Consider the following 19,207-nt stretch of genomic DNA (forward strand, 5'->3'; position numbering starts at 1 on the left):
AAACAAAAAATCACCAGAGGCTGTGCTAGTTGGGCCACCTGGTCACAGCAGGTCTGTTTAGCACTTATTAATAATTATACTTAATACACGGTTAGAAAATACCACAACTTGCTGATTAGTTTGTCGCTAATAATATAATTTTAGCTAATAATCAATGCTTTCCACTGTTGAGTTACGCTTTCAAAGTAACTGGCTTTGAGCGCTACTGTTCTAACCCCTTTTTTTAGGATAACGTAATGTGTGTATTATTTTTCTTGTAGGTGTAATATTGAAAGAAAGTAAAGTAATATTGTGGATATTAGAGTACAATATGAAAAAAAAAACTGAAACTATATCCTACATTAAAAGGAGGTTCATGTCATACATATACAGTATTAAAGTAACCAACTTTGTTCATAAATTACAGTAGAAAAACAGTAGAATAACAACAACATAATAATAATAATAATAATAATAATAATAAATCAAACATATATAATATAATATAATATAATATAATATAATATAATACATGAAACAAGAAAACAAGAAAAAAAATGTTATACTAATATAAATCATTATTATTTTTAACTGTCTCACAGGGAGTAAAATATAAAAAAATATTGAATTAAATTTGATTAAATATTGCTCAGTTACAAATGTTGCAAAAATTTTATAACTTGACATCTAAAAATATAAATCCTTCAGAATAAGTGTGAATAATAATAATAACAACAACAGTTGCTGTTTGTTGTTGTTGTTGTTAATAATAATAATAATAATAATTATAAATGTATATAAGGAAAAATGCAGGTGTCCTCAGCACAATTATATTTATATTTAAATGTTAGGATGCTATAAATTTGTAACTTTTGTAAAATATGTCATTTTTATTATATTTAATATGAATGTATTATTTTATTCTGACTTTTAAATGTGACACATTTTAATTATTATATGGTTTATTTTTTAGGACTACTTTAGCTGTATATTTAGCCTTTATTTTTCAGTATTTTAATATACTTCAAGTATGGTGGTCTCTGGCTTCAAGGACAGGTGAGGGGACGCTGTGGTCGCTGGGGAATAATCACAGCATGTCTGCCGCAAATTTGATCGAGACTGATAAATATCAACGCTCGGTTAATGAGATGTCAGACGCTAACTGGACTTTCTCGGGCTAACCTTTTCCACGCACAAAAAAAAACAAAAAAAAACAAGACGGCACGTTCCCACATATCTCAAGGTCATCTTTCACTGTGCTGGTCCGGTGTCTGAGCTGTTCATTTTCATCAAAACACGAAGATGGAGGTCTTCATAGCTGAGAAGAACATTACGATTACAAGTTCAAGGTATCGAGTATTAAATGAATTCCTCACATAGACATCAAAGGAACTGAATGTTCAAGTACATGAGCTTGTCTTAAAAATTAACACACCACAGCCAGCACTTAAGAAATGTGTTGAAGTAAAAAGAAAAAAACAAAATATCTTTTTCAAAATATAGGTAAAATTATCATTTAATATTCTGGGTATACTTGCATCATAATATACTTATAGCTTAGTCTTTCAATACTTTCAGTGCTATTTTTAACTCTTTCAAGTTTTATCTCTCAGTAGAGGTGCCTATTAAATACTTTGTGCACACATTTTTGGCTTTTTCGAGGTACTACAACATCTGTTCATAATTATAAGTTTATAATAAGTCAGTTTTGGGGTGGAATAGGTTGGAGTAAAAATATTGTCTGTGCACACCCACATAGAATCAGAGAAATATTTGGCTGATATACACACACACACACACACACACACACAAATATATATATATATATATATAATATATATATATATATATATATATATATATATATATATATATATATATATATATATATATATATATATATATATATATATTAATAATTAGTCTATTACTATGTAGCAAAACATTAACAACTTGACATGGTAAATATAAACTCTTCAGAATAAGTCTGAAGTACAGCACTACACAGTAAAAACAAGTACAAAATGTAAAATAGCTTGCTTTTAAAAATATGCATTTATAAACTAAAAAGTAGGCCAATTTAGTAGAAATATTAAAATAGTACACTTACAAGTATACTAGCAGTACATTTATTTTAGTATTCATGACATAAAAAAACCTTACATAACCTCAACTTACATATTTGTTTGTTTCTTTTTAAACTTTTAAAGTTTATTTAATAAAACTATTGTTAAGTGTAGTTAGGTAGTTGATTACGCTTTGTTAATAGCTTGCAGTGTTTCTAAATACTTAAACTAAAACCTTTAAAGCCTGGGAGGATACATTTGTGAAATAACAACATATTTGTAATTGTTATCTCACCAGCAACAAATTCATCCTTCTTGTGTACTCTTGCACTTCATAATACCACAACACAGGCTGCTTGACAAATCTGAGACTTTACGGTAGATGATAATTCATTTATTGTTTGAGTTATGACACAGACAGTGCATGGTGAACTAATCCAGTCTGGCGTGCGCAGCTGTGCTCAAAGATCTCAACAAAGACCTGCTTGTTGGGCCACTGTCATTGCAGGCTGCCATTTTGGATGGATCAGTCAAGGCGAACAGCATTTCTTTTGGGGGCTGGAGGTTGGAATGGGATAATCCGTCTTGACGTGGTTGGGAAAGTACGGTGGAGTCAAAATGGAGAAAAGCCTCGCTTCTAGCAACCCCTTCTAAGCTAAAGCCCTGTTATTCGACTTTGTACACTCCGTGACATGGGAAACCAGAAGACAATGTTATGTCACCAACACCTTCTGCAATTTAACTTAGATTAAATCAACAGGAAGCGTGCAGTACTCCAAAATACATATTCGAGCTCATTAATCACTGTAAATACAGAACTGAAGACATGACGAGAATTAATAAAACAGGTTTTATTAGTCCCCTGGTAAGATTGCGGTTGTAGTATCAGGATGCAGTCAGAAATCATAATGAAACACTATATGAAATGGTGCATAATAAGACCTATGATTTGTGACTGTTCAACAGATGACCACTGGAAAAACAATTAAAACCTTTAATGGCACAGATATGTCATACTTGTGTATTAATTTCCCTTATGGAACAGCATGCATTTTCTGCCAGATCTTGGCCTCTGTAGACACAGTTAATGTTATGAAAAAGACAAAGAAATAGTTTTTGTTTTTGCCTCATTTTCTTACAAGCGCAAGTTTGATGCTGGTTGTTGGGAAAGGCTCTAGCATAATTTGTTTGTTTGCACCAATTGTTTTGATACTTAATGCAATAGACATGCCACTTTTTTGTCTCAATTCTAAAATAAATGTAAACAATGTTTTGATGTTTTAACTTTTTAACACATTTTTGTCTTCAACAGGAGCCACAACACACACACACACACACACACACACACACACACACACACACACACACACACACACACAGTAAAGTAAAACAGTAAAACCAAACAGAAAAACTAAACAAAACACAACACAACAAAACAAGTAAATGAAACACAAGTGACGACACAACAAATAAAAAACAAAATGATTAAAACAAAACAGCACAACAAATCAAACAAAAACAAAACACAAAAAGATAAACAAAACAACACAAATTAAACACAAAACAAGTAAAAAAAAATGAAATTACGCAATACAAAACAAAACACACAAAAACAAAACAAAGCACAATAAAACTGAACCTATTACAACATATAAAAACAAAACAAACTGAAAATAAAACAAAAAGCAAGTCAAACAAAGCATAACACATCAAATAAAAAACACCAAACAAGCAAATCAAAACACAACACAGCAAATTAAACACACACACACACACACACACACACACACACACATAAAACAACACAACACAGACAAAAATAAGTAAATAAAAATAAGTAATTGAAACACAAACTTGAACAATGAGTTTAAACAAATAAAAAAAAAATAGTTTAAATAAAACACAATAAAATTAAACCAAACACAACAAATAACAAAACAAATACAAAACTAAAAACAATCAAACACAACAAACGATACAAAACCCAACAACAAAAAAACTTTTTTTTAAATTAAAGCACAACACTTAAAAACAGCTTAAAACAAATAAAAAACAAAACAAATACAAAACGAAAAACAATCAAACAAAACAAACAATACAAAACACAACAAGAATTTTTTTTTTTACAATTAAAGCACAACACTTAAAAACAGCTCAAAACAAATACAAAACAAAACAAGTCAAACCAACTAAACAAAAACATACAAAAAATAAAACAAGCAAAACAAAACAATAAAATTAAAGCACCACACAACACAAATAAAACAATAAAAACATAGCACAATGTAAAACAAAACACCACTTAAAAAAAAACACAACACCACACAAAATAAACCAGAAAAAAAAGTAAAACAAAACACAACAAATAAATGAATAAATAATAAAAACAACAACATAATAAAAAAACACAAGACAAAGAATAAAAACAACAAATAATAAATAAATAAATAATAATATTAAAACAACATAGTAAAAAAAATGAAGAAAAATAATAAAATAAAGAATAAGTAAAACAAACTAACGGAAAACAAAACAAAACACAACAAATAAAATAAACAAAACAAAATATCTAAAACACAAAACAAAGCACAACATAATAAGACCTATGATTTGCGACCATCCAACAGATGACCACTGGAAAAACACTTAAAACTGTACTGACACAGATATGTCATGCTTGTGTATTAATTTCCCTTAAGGAGCAGCGTGTATTTTCTGCCCAGTTTTGGCATCGGCCTCAGCTGTGAACACAGTCTGCTGTCAGCTCCTCTGAACTGCACACATGAGCACACAAACACCCCCATTCTTATGGGAACCCTCTTCCAATTAAATGTTGTGGCGCTGGGCCTGTAATTAGCGTTTCCAGTCAGTTGCTGTCTGCATGTTGCTTAGCCGAGACAGGCCTGATGCTAAACGGCACACTATTTGTCCAACAATTATGTCAGGTCCCCGTGTCACGGCACAGACGTGACCAATTAGCCGAACCTCTGCACCGAGCGAGAGAAAGAAAAAAGGGATTAGTGCGGAGGAGATGGGCGAGGATAGAAACAGGGTGAGAGGGAGAGGAGTGGGTGGAGAACGAGGTGAAACTAATGGGAATAAGAGAAAAGAACACATAGAAAGGCTTTGCCGGGAGGGAGGTGGAAGGCTGCGCTCTCTCTCTGTACTTTCTGTATGTTCTGAGGCTGTACTGATCATTTCTTTAACCAAAACACGGGGCACAGTATTCATCAAAGCACGCTGGGTAAAGCTCGGTCTATTAAAATAGTCAGTGCTGTCTGTGAAGCCTGCATGTATAATGCATTATGGAGGTTGACGTAATGCATCACCATGTATTCAAAAAAGCATTTTAATACATCTTATAATCATTTTGTAGGTTCTCGTTCAAAAATATCGTAATGTGCACGAGAGAGTTTGATGTTAGCATGCTGCTAAGATAACAACACAGTTCTCTAATTAGCATAAAAACAGCAAACACAAGTAGAGTCACTATAAAAGTTATTGTATTGATACTTATTAGCATTAAATTAAATATGCAAAATAAATATATAAATATGATCAACATTTTTATCTCTTCAACCATTTCTTTTTTCTTTTCTTTTTTTTTCTTCAGTTGCCACTGAGATTGGCACATAGGATTCTGGGAAATATTTATTTATTTCTTTTTGTGTTGTTGTTTGTTTGTTTTATACATGCATGTGCATGTGTGTGTGCGTGTGCGCGTGTGTGTGTGTGTGTGTGTGTGTGTGTGTATATATATATATATATATATATATATATATATATATATATATATATATATATATGTTGTTTTATATATACATTTTATGACATTTGTTGCTTGTGTATTTAATGTGTTTATATGCAGTTTGTTTGTTTGTTTGTAAAATCATAAAAAATTAAATAAAACGAAACACATAATTGTAAAATAATAATAATGATAATTAATAATAATTACATTATTATTATTATTATTATTATTATTAATAATCATAATAATAATAATGTGTGTGTGTGTGTTTACAGTGCCGTGAAAAAGTTTTTGCCCCTTCCCGTTTTTGTATTTTTTTGTATAATTGTCACACTTAAAAGATTCAGATCATCGAATAAATGTAATATTACACAAAGATAATGCAAGTAAATACAAAATGAAGTTTTTAAAGATTTAATTTATTAAGGGGAAAAAAAGCTGTCCGAACCTACCTGGCCATACGTGAATTGCCCCTCCTGTTAAATCATGAAAGAACTGTGATTAACCACATTAAGCTGAGTTGAATTTCACTAGCCACACCCAGACCTGGTTACTGCCAGATCTGTTGAATCAAGAAATCACTTAAATAGAAGCTGTCTGACAAAGTGAAGCATGCTTAAAGAGCAACACATCATGCCGCTCTCTAAAGAAACTCAAGAACAGATGAGAAACAATATAGTTGACATGTATCAGTTGGGAAAGGGTTATGAAGCCATTTCTAACACCATATCTACACCGGACGTGAGCCGCGCGGCGTGACAAAATACTATAGAACTCATTATAATCAGTGATGCTCTTTACACTGGAAAACTGCTGCTGCATTCTGTTTATGATGTATTGACACAAATTTCAAACGATTTTCAATCGTCACTTCGTCACGTCCAGTGTAGACAGACTTTAGCTGCTGCGGCACAGCACGACAACTGTCGCATCTGGTTTAGATATGGTGTAAGGCTTTGGGACTCCAGCGAACCATGGTCAGAGCCATTATCCACAAATGGGCAAAACTTGGAACAGTGGCCGGCCTACCAAAATTACTCCAAGAGCGCGACGACGACTCATCCAGGAGGTCATAAAAGAACCCAGAACAACAACTAAAGAACTGCATGCCTCACTTGCCTCAGTTAAGGTCAGTGTTCATGATTCAACAATAAGAAAGAGACTGGGCAAAAAAAAAAAAAGCATCCATGGGAGAGTTCCAAGGTAAAAGCCACTGCTGACCAAAAAGAACACAAAGTCTCGTCTCACATTTGCCAAAAAATATTCTGTGGACTGATAAAACAAAACTTTTTGGAAGATATGTGTCCCATTACATCTGGTGTAAAACCAATACAGTTTTTCATAAAAAGAACATTATAGCAACAGTCAAACATGGTGGAGGTATTGTGATGGTCTGGGGCTGCTTGACTTGCCATAATTAAGGAAACCATGAATTCTGCACTCTATCAGAAAATCCTGAAGGAGAATGTCCTGCCGTCAGTTTGTGACCTCAAGCTCAAGCGCACTTGGATTATGTAGCAGGACAATGATCCCAAACACAGCAGCAAGCCCACCACCGAATGGCCGAATGAAAAACAAAATTAAGGGTTTGGAATGGCCAAGTCAAAGTCCGGACTTAAGTTCGATTGAGATGTTGTGGCATGACCTTAAACAGCCCATTCATGCTCTCAAACCCTCCAATGTGGCTGAAATTAAACAATTCTGCAAAGAAGAGTGGGCCAAAATTCCTCCACAGTGATGTGAAAGACTCATTGCCAGTTATCGCAAATGCTTGATTGCAGTTGTTGCTGCCAAAGGTGACATAACCAGTGATTAGATTTAGGGGACAATTACTTTTTCACGTAGTGCCAGGCAGGTTTGGACAGCTTTTTTTTTCTCTTAATATTTTCACCTGCATGCCATTTGTCCATTCAAAATCAGAAATCCAATCTCAAATCAGAGAACCATAAATATGTCAATGTGATGTTCAATTATTAAAATATAAGCTTTTAAATCCCAGTTGCAAAAAAAAAAAAAAAAAACACCTTTGAATTACTGTAAAGAATTTCTCAAAAGGAAAGTACACCCAAAAAGTGAAATAGCATGTGTGATTGCTTCTGATAATAATAGTGAGGATTGCTTTAGCAAAGAAACTGTTGAAACGATGCAAATGCAAAGCAATACTGATCTGTAAGCACATAAATTAGTGCAAACGCTATCTCTTTGTCAAAAGAAGTTTTCACGTCTGCTGTTGTCAAAACATTTACCGAATAGGATGTGCGGTTACCCCATCTAGAAGCACCTCTGTTTCCCTTTCCAATCTGACAACAGCTCTTGTATGCATGCTAGCCACTGTAATGTCACGGCTCTCACCGCAGAGACTGACAGCGACTGGTTGCCATTGCAAATCAAGAGATAGCACACAATACAAGCACTGTGTCATCACATTCCTGCCCCATAATATCTGTCAGGGCTTGCTTAACTGAATCTATTATCTGGCACGGCCAAGGAATAGTTGCAGATGGGGTTTGGTGTGGTAAGATTTCCTTTGTATTCTCTCTCTCCTGCTCTCCATTCTGTGCAGGCAACAAACAAGTAATCCTCCTTTTAAGGACCTCTGAGCATATCGCTGCAGTCTTGAAGGAAGCATGCAACAGCACACAGATGCTTGACAACAAGAGAATGAGAGAAAGGCTCCTGCACAGGCCTAGGTACGCAAACGCAAAGAAATTGTTTGTATATTCCTAATTTTCCTTTCCCAAGAGCTAGAATCAAGCTTGCACTATAATTTGTCTGCATACACCACATAATTTGTTGTTTAATGTCATAATTGTTGTGATGTTTGTTATCTAAATCAATGGCATGGATTTTTTTTTCGGTCTTAATTAAAAAACAAACCAAAATGCATTAATTTCGGTGTTTTAACTTTTGCTTAATGCTCATCAATGTTTTACAGTCATATTTGTGTCTGTTAAATTGTATAGTTCAACCAACAAGCAGAAATACAAAACAAAACAACAGGAAAAAACAAAACCAACATGCAGAAATATAAAAACACAAAACAAAACAAAGCAACAAAAAACACAAAACAATATGTAGAGATATAAACAAATAAAAAAGAAACAAAACAAAAACAAAAAACACAACACCAGCATGCATAACTATCAACAAGATGAAAAAATAAAAATATAAATAAAAAAATAAAAATAAAACCAACTCGCAGAAATATAAACAAACCACAAAATGAAAAGAAACTAACTGGAAAAAAAAACATAACTAAATAATAATATTAATAATAATAATTAAAAACACAAACACAACAAAACAAGACACAAATCAAATAAAACACATGCACAAAAATACATAACACAGAAAACAAAAAATGTAAAACAAGCAATGATATCCCAGAGGACCCCTGGAGACCCCAATAGCCATGTGTTAAAAACCAATTAGTCAGTTGAATTATAAAATACCATGTGATCCAACTTCCCAAAAAACTTGCTTTACAGAAATTATATTTGATATTTGGGGGGGAAGGGGTATTCATAAGTGTATGAATACCTGGAGGCCATTTCACATTTTAAAATGTTAATAATAAACCCCACTATAGTTACTAGTGTTAAGCATACGAAGGCTGTAAAACCACATATTGCATAGATAAACAATAAAAATGGACGTAATAAAACATCAAGGCCAATATATCTGCAGTTATACCTGACCCTGAAGAACCTCCATTTTGTAAAGTCCAGATCAGTATGAACAGCACATACTTTCTCACAGTCCGTATCTGCAAGGCAGGTGCCCTGAACTTTAAAGATCAAAGCTTTCCCTACTCAAATACAGGCCAGAATGTTTTATAGAGGAGGAGGACGGTCTTAAAAATCCTCAGGCTTTTCAATTAAGCAAGCATTTGTGGCCCCAACATGTCTGAGAAAGGACAACAATTGACAATTGACAACTGAAACTGTAAATTTTTGTTAAAAAAAGGCGTAGTAAAAAAAAAATAATAAGGCAGAAAGCGGGTGTTTTTTAATTAATTTATTTGATTGAGGGTTTGTTTTTTTAAAAATATTTCTACAAGAATGCATTATTTAATCGCTGTTTTTTGTCTTCACCATTAAATACATCTCAATGCTTTCCAAAACAAAACAAAAAGAACAAGAAAAAAAAGTCTTGAAATGTATCTTGCTTCTCTCAATATAAGTACAGCACTCAGCAGACATTTCGCTTTTGCACGTCAGTGATTTGTGATGTGATGAGAAGACTGCTTGGAAAGAAAAAAAAAACTTTTTTTTTTTTTTTGCTTGATTCTTACTATAAAAAGAGTAACTTCAAAACTCAGGAAAACTATCACAGAGAGGAGTGGAGGAAAGAGAGAGAGAGAGAGAGTCTGAGATAGAGAGCGACCATTGGCACAGAGTTATTGAACCAAAATCATGCAAGTTATGTTCTGAAACTGCTTCGATTAAAAAACAATGACAATAGCACCAAATACAGTCATACGTACAAACATACACACACTAAAATCCAGTTATGATAGAATATACCATCAGACATGTTGAATGTGACAAAAGCAGCTACGTTTAGTTCCCAAACGACTCTGTAAGTTAGGAACTTTAAGGAACAGGGTTCATATACATCAAGATCTGTCGTTTAAGAAAAAGGATAAATCGCTTTAGCGTGTTATATTACATGGAGCTCTTGTAACTGTCAAATTAGCAATGAAACAAAACCACAAACAGAGGAGTACTGTGCAGAATATATGCAGTACCGTTTCCCATAGTGCAGTATATAAGCACTGAAACTAGTCTAGATAGAGAGTTTGGTTAAAAGAACATCCTGTACTGGCTTCTTAACCCATCAAAAATGCTACTGTTTTGCATATTTTACATCTTTCGTGTTTGGCGAGGGGGAAACTAATCAGAGCAGACCAGAACAGAATCCATTCAAGAACTGAAGGCAAATAATCATGAGTCGGTCATCTGTTTCTGCCAGTCTTAATCAGACTGGCAGGCCCTGATGACGGGCCCAAGCACATGGAGTCTGCGGTGCAGTTTTTCATCAAGCATACGCGCAAGAAAAAGAGGTGAAGGATAAATAATGTGGAAGACAACCCAACAGTTTCAGGAAGTACAAGGTATCCTGCCTACCTCATAGCATTATCGTAAATTACTATTGTGGTTCAAGATCTCATTTGAAAACGCCCCCGAAAATCCTGTAATTCCGAAATATTATTGCGAGAAATGAACAAAACGCTTGGTGAGTGAGCTTTACAATTGGTACTAACAGTTTCTCTTTGTGGTGGTGACGGAAAGGCTTAGCTTTAGTATTGAAAAGATTTACTAGGGATCTGCCCAACATTGATGAGATGTTCAACACTTCTATTCATTTCTCTTAAACCAATTTCAATACACTTCCTCTGCATTTTTTTTTTTTTTTTATCACGACGGCATTCCAAAACTTTCTTTACCATGTTTTTGTTTTTTGAACGTCAGCATTCAAATTTATATCAGATCTTTAAATAAATGAATCGTTCCTTTTGGCCTCTAAATAAAATCCTAAAATAAACAATAAATTGTTATCTCTCCACATAATATTATTGAATTACATATAACTGGAGCTCCTTGTCACAAATCCTTTCATGCATTGGTGCTCCGCTGGGGAACACAACTGAAACGTTCATGTACAGAATATGTGCATAATCTTTATACTCTGCCTTTGCTTTATACACATACACACACAGAAGCACACACACACTACAACATAGTCATACTGACATTACACACACTCACTCACTCATTGTAGAGATGGCCAGTGATTTTTACACTGAAAAAAAAAAATTATATATATATATATATATATATATATATATATATATATATATATATATATATATATATATATATATATTAAATCAGTATTTTGTCAACATTCTCAAAACAAGATGAAAATGTATTAAGCAAAACTACATTAATTTGACTTATTTTACGTCTAAAGCATAAAACTTTGCAAATTTTGTTAGATTTATGCTTAAGAATTTGACAAAGAAAACATGTTTAAAGATATATTCTCTGAAAGCAAGGTTTAATATATTGTGCAATTTTACTTCTCAAAATGATCTTGTTTCAAGAATGTTGCGATATTTGTCCTGGAAAAAGACAAATTTACTGATTTAAAGATAAAAAAATAAAAATAAATTTTTGCAGTGTAGTACAGGTTATCACAGTCCTTTTCTTTTCTAACTGCTAAAGAATCCTGATATAGTGACTGATTACTAGTTAAATGTCAACTCATCGTGGAACAGAAACTAAACAGGTTGAGGGGAAACAACAGAAGAGAATAAAAGAAAACATCGATTGAAATTGTGAAAACACAGCTGAGAATCCATTATTTGAAACTATGATAGCATCCTGAGTTCACCAGGTATATTCTAAGAAGTCCTTTTGTCAGTTTAAACCTGGTGGACAAATGCAACTTCCTCAAATCCGGTCCTGCGACATCCGTGATCTTTTGCCCTCGGCTGTGCCTCTCCCTCCTGTCTGTTTGAGGCATGTGCCCTTAAATAAAACACCTTCAATATGAAGATGGGGAATAAGCACAACATCACACGCACAATAGAACATCTGCTAGCAATGGAGGGATTTCTGCGCATTTGTGTCCACACGCTTCATGAATTTATATTCACGTCTAGTTTTTTGTCTTTTTATATTCAAGTTATGTGTACTAATAGAGGAGTATCTCTTCCATAAGCAATGTCCATCCGGGAGAGTCCGTCCCTCAGAGTCAGTTTCAGGAAGAAATGCATTATGGGAGGCTTCCCAGCCAGCCTCACGAAAGAAAATACCACACGCACGCATGCAATCGCCAACCCCGTGCCGGAGCCTCGTGAGGCATGCATGGGATATAGGCTTTCCTCTCCGTTCTTAAAAATAAGTACAAAACAATCTTATCTAATCCTGTCGTGTGTAAAATAATGCAGTCGTTACAGGAAAACAGGAAAATGGAAAAGAAAAAGTTGTCCGAGGCACTGCGAGCCAGTTTCATCTGATTAGTGGAGATGATCTGGGGTCGTCTGTTAGTTCGCTTTAGAACAGTTCCGCCCCCATCTCAGACCTGGACGGGCAGCGTTTGGTTCATTTGCAGTCTCATGTCTTGAATGCTGCCGAGAATCTTCTTTTGGTGGCCGGCTAATGTTACACCTATCCGTAACAGGTCTCTGTAGAAAACAACAAGAGGAAAAATTGCTTATTGCCACTGTTATACAATAAATAATGCAGTGGTTTCCTAAAAGAGAGGACAGAATTGATGTTACTGAAGCGATAAAATCCCATGGGAATGTAGCCAGGTGAGCAAATCCGTTAGCAAATTTTCGCTAGGTTGAGCAAATAGAACAACCCCACCCTTTGGCTACTCAACTGAGACAAGTTTGTGGTGCAAAGCCAGTTCTCAAACTGGAGATAGTTCAAACGCTGGTCAATCATTTGCAAGGGTTTGCACCTAAGGCTACCAGATGTCAGATTTCACCTGAAGAAAGTGCTATTAGTGTAACCACAGACGTGACTTGGAATAATATTTCACTGCACAACAGACAAGTCATTATACTTTAGAATGAGTGTGGTGTAAAGGTTACACGGGCTTTATGATAAAAATGCTTCCTGTTGTTTCACTGGCTGAGGTAATCTAATCCCTTCATGAGGTTTTAGTTTACATAGCAACACGTGTAGCTAAAAGCTAGTGCAGACTGTTGTCATTTACTCTTTTTTTTCTTTCACCTTCTGATAAGCAAAGAGGACGTTGTCAGGGAGCAAGCGCCCTGTGGCGGCCCCCAGTCTGTCTGCCCTTCTCATCTCTACAATCGCACGACATTAGCAGAGTAATTTCACACAATGTAAAAGTGTTTTCTCTCTTTTTCCTCTGTTGTTCCCATCAAGCCAACAGTGTTGGATAAAATGATAGTAAATGGAGCCCATTAGGAGAATTACTAGTCATTAAGAGCACGAGAAAACCACCGACTGGTCCACCTGTCAAGTTGCCAAATTGAAACAAATTACCCCTGCCTCCATCCTTTATTACACTTTAATGGGCGTGATGAATTTATAATTGTTTTCTTTATTAGTTTATTTGATCCCAACTGCTCTCTTCACATCTGTCTAGGCATTTAACATAGCGACAAATCATGGATTTCTTTTCTAGAATGTGACCTTTGTAAGATACTTTGCTCATGACATTTTCTGAGGATGAAATGCTGCAATAAATTAAAGCGAGAAGAGGGGAATAATCGCATGCTTAAAAACTCGCCCCGTTCTGATCACTAAAATACTGAATTGCCTTATTGTCTCTTTAATTTCCTGTTACAATTCTGTTTTAGGTTGCTTGGTCCGAACCAGAATTCGATTCTACACAATTGGTCCACACCACAAGCATCATGAAACTACCCTTACTTATTTTTTTTTTCTTCGGAACAATTAGAAGTTGCACAAGTGCACAGTGCCTTGAATTCGAACTAATGTGAGACCACCAAAACAAAGACGAGCAATCCAGCAAATGAACTGGACACTCACTCTGCAGTCATCTGGGCCACCAAGTCAAAAGAAGCAAAGCCAGCATTAAGGAAGTTGTCTCGGTAGCGGCTCATCTTGATGGCATCCAGCCAGTCGCCCACAGTGGTGAAGGTGGTGTAGTCAGGCACACAGCGGTCGAGGAGCGGCTGGGAGGCCCTACAGAGAAAGAGAGGAGTGGAGATAAAAAGAGAGAGAGAGAGGGTTAGGTCACGCTAGGCCTCCACCACCGAAACCTCACCCCCAAACCCCCACCACCTCTCCTGGCCTGTAGGGCCTGAACCTGCCACTGTGGCTTACTGGCTGGAGACGTGCAGGGGCCCACCAGAGAGAACTGCAATGATGCTGTGGGTGTGGGTCCACATGAAGCAGCAAATGTCTGGACTTAAGATGTATCGATTCTTGGCATGCTCCAATTCTACATTAACTCCACAAAAATCACGCTTATGCATGACTTGATTTATACAAGTAGGTTGACCACCTCCTTTATTAGTCCAAAAGAAACATTTCTTGTAGTTAAATCACCTTTGCCTGCACACACCCAAAAAGATCCTTCTTGCACTGTAGCGCGACTAAATTTAATGTCATGCATAAAAGCAGCCAGCTTAAATTAAATCAGACAAAACCAACAGAGACCAGACATGATCTATGACCAGACTGGGGTCTTCATAACTAACAGTGAGGTCTGGACTGTGGGGATAGGGAGGCAAAGTTTGAGAGCAAAGGCACTTCTGTCTGCAAGCTCTCTGCTCTGCTGAACCTAGCTGTCTTTTGATGGCATTAGATTAATTAACAATTAAAAGCATAAGAAAAAAGTTAATAAGAAAGGAACAGAGGCTCTATTGAGGACAAGGTCTGTAGATGGATGGGAAGAGTGTTTTTTTAATAAGCTCCTGCCTTTAGGGCTGAAGGGTTTGTGGTCATTAACCTGGAAGGCAGCTTTTCTTAATGGGGCATTGTTAGAGCTGGTCTGGCTCTCACATCTTAAGGACATTGACTTTAAGTGCGAGACAGGGAAACTGTAGGAGGAAACTAAAAGAACAAATGCATAACTAAACTACCCTTAACTCAGCATTGAGCGCAACTATTAACTAATTAAACTCTCCTTAGTTTAGTTAAGGAATTGATCACTGAAGATAGTACACAGAGCATCAAATGTTGCAACAACAGGAGCCCATCTCTCAGTCTTTCATTAGACTCAGCAGGCAGGCCAACTCTCCATTGACCCTTTTAAAATCTCGTTACTTGCTAATTAAAATTATTCCCATCTCTGAATTACATTAACTAATGATTCTTCCTTTATCCTCTGATCATTGCAGAGTAGACAAAGTGTCTCCCACTGTTTCCTGGTTGTTAGAGGCCCTCCTCCAGGACCTAGAGCCTAGAGGCAGGCTCCCCATGGTGGGTCAAAATCTTCCTGAAGCTTTTGGCTAACAATTACTGTGTAGCTAACTGAAACAATCAAATCTGTGCAAAAATGCCGCTCAATAAGCAAAATTCTGTTATATAGTGACTTCATCTGGAAGGCAGCTGAAGTAATTAAATATCTCAAACAGAAAAGGCTCTAGTACGTGTGGACCAGAACATACATCTCAGGCAAAACAATCGATAGCCCTGTGATGGTGCAATTAAACTGAATGTTTTATTGACTGAAGGTCCTCTTAATTTCCATAATGTGCCTCAGCTTACAATATTGTTTGTCAATTGAAAATTATCTGTAATCATTAGGCTCTTAATTCAAATGCCTCTGTAACTTTGGCCTAATTCTGAATTTAAAATGATTGAACAAGTTTGTTTGGTTAGTTAAGGAGATGCAACATGTTAACTAACATACTGATATGTCCATATATGCCCTTACCCAGAATGTGTGCTGGTGACCACCTTAAGGCTGGCGGCATTGCGAATAAGTTTGTCCAAGGTATTGACGATCTGGGAGAACTTGGGTCTCAAGTTTCTTTCTTTTACCCAGCAGTCAAGCATGAGTTGATGCAAGGCAGTAGGGCAGTCCATAGGTGGGGGCAGTCGGTAGTCCTGCTCGACTGCATTTATCACCTGTTGATGAAAAATATTATTATTGTTTGGTGTTAGTTTACCCTCAAAATAAGTTGAACAGAGGTAATCTAGAGAGGAAACTTACATCTTGGTTGCTCATGTCCCAGTATGGGCGCTCGCCATACGACATCACTTCCCACATCACAATGCCATAGCTCCAGACGTCACTGGCTGAGGTGAACTTCCTATAAGCAATAGCCTCTGGTGCTGTCCAGCGAATAGGGATCTTTCCTCCCTACAGATACAAGAGCATACAATGTTTTTTTAATCTCAAATGGAAGCTGGACATTGTTATATTAATATTAATGGAAAAAGACTTGAATGCTGACCAATGAGCTGGTGTAGGTGGGGTCGGTGGCATCATCCTCCAAGAAACGAGAAAGGCCAAAATCGGAAACCTTACACACCAGGTTGCTGTTGACCAGAATGTTACGGGCAGCCAAATCACGGTGCACGTAGTTCATGTCGGACAGATATTTCATGCCAGCTGCAATGCCTCTCAACATACCGACGAGCTGAATGACTGTGAACTGTCCATCATTTAACTGTTGGGGAGAGTGGGAAAAATCACAGACCCATTTATAACAAAAATGTCTGCTGTCTAAGTGTTTTTAACTTTCCAGGATGTGACTCATCAGCCAGATGATTCATCTCTCAAAGTCACAGCCAGCAGCTACGCTATTTGTCATCGCTGTTTAGAAAGTTTAGGATGTTTTTCAAGGGGACAGGTGAGAACATCTCTTTTTAGAAAGAATATCTCTTTTAGAAAACTAATGGGGGGCTAAAATGTATGCTAGACTGCAACAATGATGGTATTTGTTTCATGAAGTAGATCACTTTTTAAGTCAGGGGTCTCAAACTCAATTCCTGGAGGGCCATGGCTCCCCTTACCAAAAAGTAGTATACTTCAAGTTTATTTTATTAAGTATACTTAAGTATAGTTCAAGTATATTTAGACTTTTTGTAAGTATAAGTCAAGTATACTTAAATGTCATTTTAAGTATATTTCTAAGAAGTACATAAAAAGTAAACTAAAAGCATACTTTCCTATTTTTAGTTTAAAAGAAGTATACTAATAGCACACTTGAATAAACTTCTTTTTCGTAAGGGTCTGCAGAGTTTAGCTCCAACTCACACCTGCTTGGAAGTTTCTGGTGATCCTGAAGACCTTGATTAACTGGATCAGGTGTGTTTGATTAGGGTTGGAGCAAAACTGTGCAGAGCTGTGTCCCTCCAGGAATTTGAGACCGGTGCTTTAAGTATTACTTGCATTTCCATACATAACAAGAATCCAGGCATCAAACTAAAAATAAAAAACATAAAAAATTAATTTTATAGTGGTAAGCATCTCTAACCCGAAGAAAGGAATCCAGCGCTCCGTTCTCCATGAATTCAGTGACAATCATGACTGGCCTACTCTTCGTCACCACCCCTTCCAGGCGGATAATATTAGGATGATCGAACTGGCCCATGATGCTGGCCTCACTCAGGAAATCTCTTCTTTGACGTTCCGTGTAGCCTGCCTTCAGAGTCTTGATGGCCACAATGATCTCACGCCGTCCAGGGAGTTTCAGACGGCCACGGCACACCTCTCCAAACTCTCCTACATAGGTAGTGGACAGACGAGAGAGAGGAAGAAAGGGTGGAGTGGAGAGAGGAGAGGGAAGAGTGAAGGAGTGTGGGAGAGAAAGGGGAGAGGGAAAGTTACTGGTTAGAATCAAGGAGCCAGGGGGAAGCGGGGGGAGACAGCAAGAGAAGCCAGGGCTAAAGGTGATGCTACTGGAGTGTATCCAGGGGGCGAGGGAAGGGGTAGGGTGAGATCAGCAATGCTTCAATAGGAAAAGGTCTTGGAGGGTTGTTGGGGGTTGGGGTACCAAAGAGGAAATGGGAAAAGTAAGGCAACAGAGGAAGGGGTAAAGGGTACAATCAGAGAATGCTAGGGGCTGGAGGGAGTGATGGTAGAAATATGGAAAGTAGGTGGGGACAGAAGCTTGGGAGGATTGGACGGCTTGCGTCTGCAGTCTATGCCAATGTGTAAGCAAGTGCAAGAGAAACAAAGGGATCAAGGGAGGACATGGTAGGGGTTCATCACTTTAGACAAAGCTAGGAAACAACAAGTTCAGGTAGCAGCGTTAGATGTTAAAAGCCTCGTTTTTTGGAGTCTGAGATGGGGCTCTTCAACTCATTTCAACATGGCTACAAGTCATACTAATCCAGAATCCTACTTCTCTTTGTTTTTGGCTTTTAGAAGCAGAACTGCTAATGTTAAGATGTAGAACATTTCCTAAACAAAGGGGAGTGGTCTCAAGGGCAGGAAGGAGCACCATGGACGGAGAAGTTAACAGGTCACAGGGTCAAGAGGACATTTAATTGTCCGGTAGATATCATCAGGCTCAGGACAGGCTTGGTAAGTTAGCAGGAATGGTAGCTCTATAGTTAGCTCTGAAGATAACCTCAGAAGCTCCATTTTGTAAGTAAAGCTGTTAGAGATGTTGGTAAGGTGCTTAGGGTTTGGTTTTTGGAGCGGGATGATTTGATTGAAGTACCGCTTGGTGTGAAGTCCTCTAAAGGTATGGCCTGGGTGTGCCTAGCTGTCTTCCCCCTGTTGCTCAGGAGCTTGTGTTGTTGGTTACCTGCGCCAATGACTTCCTCGATTTTCACACAGGAAACGTCAATCTCTTTGGCAAACTCGCGGATGGCCTCATTCGGGTCCTCGTAGGTGAATGGGTCAATGTAGACCTTCATCCCTGGAGTGACTATAGGGGATTCAATAGTGCGAATAGCCGTATGAATCACACTGTTATAATACACAATATTTATAG

General features: G+C 36.8%; 1 protein-coding gene across 9 annotated transcripts in view; it reads right to left on the minus strand.

Annotated features, from left to right (window-relative positions):
* Positions 1-10,054: 10,054 nt before the first annotated feature.
* Positions 10,055-19,207, minus strand: part of LOC109047425 (ephrin type-B receptor 3-like) — a 48,295-nt gene continuing 39,142 nt past the window's right edge. For 2 of the 9 annotated variants that reach the window (XM_042749664.1, XM_042749663.1), the window contains exons 10-16: positions 19,019-19,141; positions 17,741-17,988; positions 16,715-16,930; positions 16,471-16,620; positions 16,192-16,385; positions 14,337-14,492; positions 10,055-12,991 (exon numbers count right to left, since the gene is read on the minus strand). In XM_042749664.1, coding sequence (XP_042605598.1) covers positions 12,883-12,991; positions 14,337-14,492; positions 16,192-16,385; positions 16,471-16,620; positions 16,715-16,930; positions 17,741-17,988; positions 19,019-19,141 — 1,196 coding nt within the window. In that variant the 3' untranslated portion in view covers positions 10,055-12,882. Of the gene's footprint in view, positions 12,992-14,336; positions 14,493-16,191; positions 16,386-16,470; positions 16,621-16,714; positions 16,931-17,740; positions 17,989-18,931; positions 19,154-19,207 lie in introns of all 9 variants that reach the window. The other 7 variants (XM_042749662.1, XM_042749661.1, XM_042749659.1 and 4 more) reach the window with 5 other exon arrangements.

This window comes from Cyprinus carpio, chromosome B22, assembly GCF_018340385.1.
Source record: "Cyprinus carpio isolate SPL01 chromosome B22, ASM1834038v1, whole genome shotgun sequence".
NCBI lineage: Eukaryota > Metazoa > Chordata > Actinopteri > Cypriniformes > Cyprinidae > Cyprinus > Cyprinus carpio.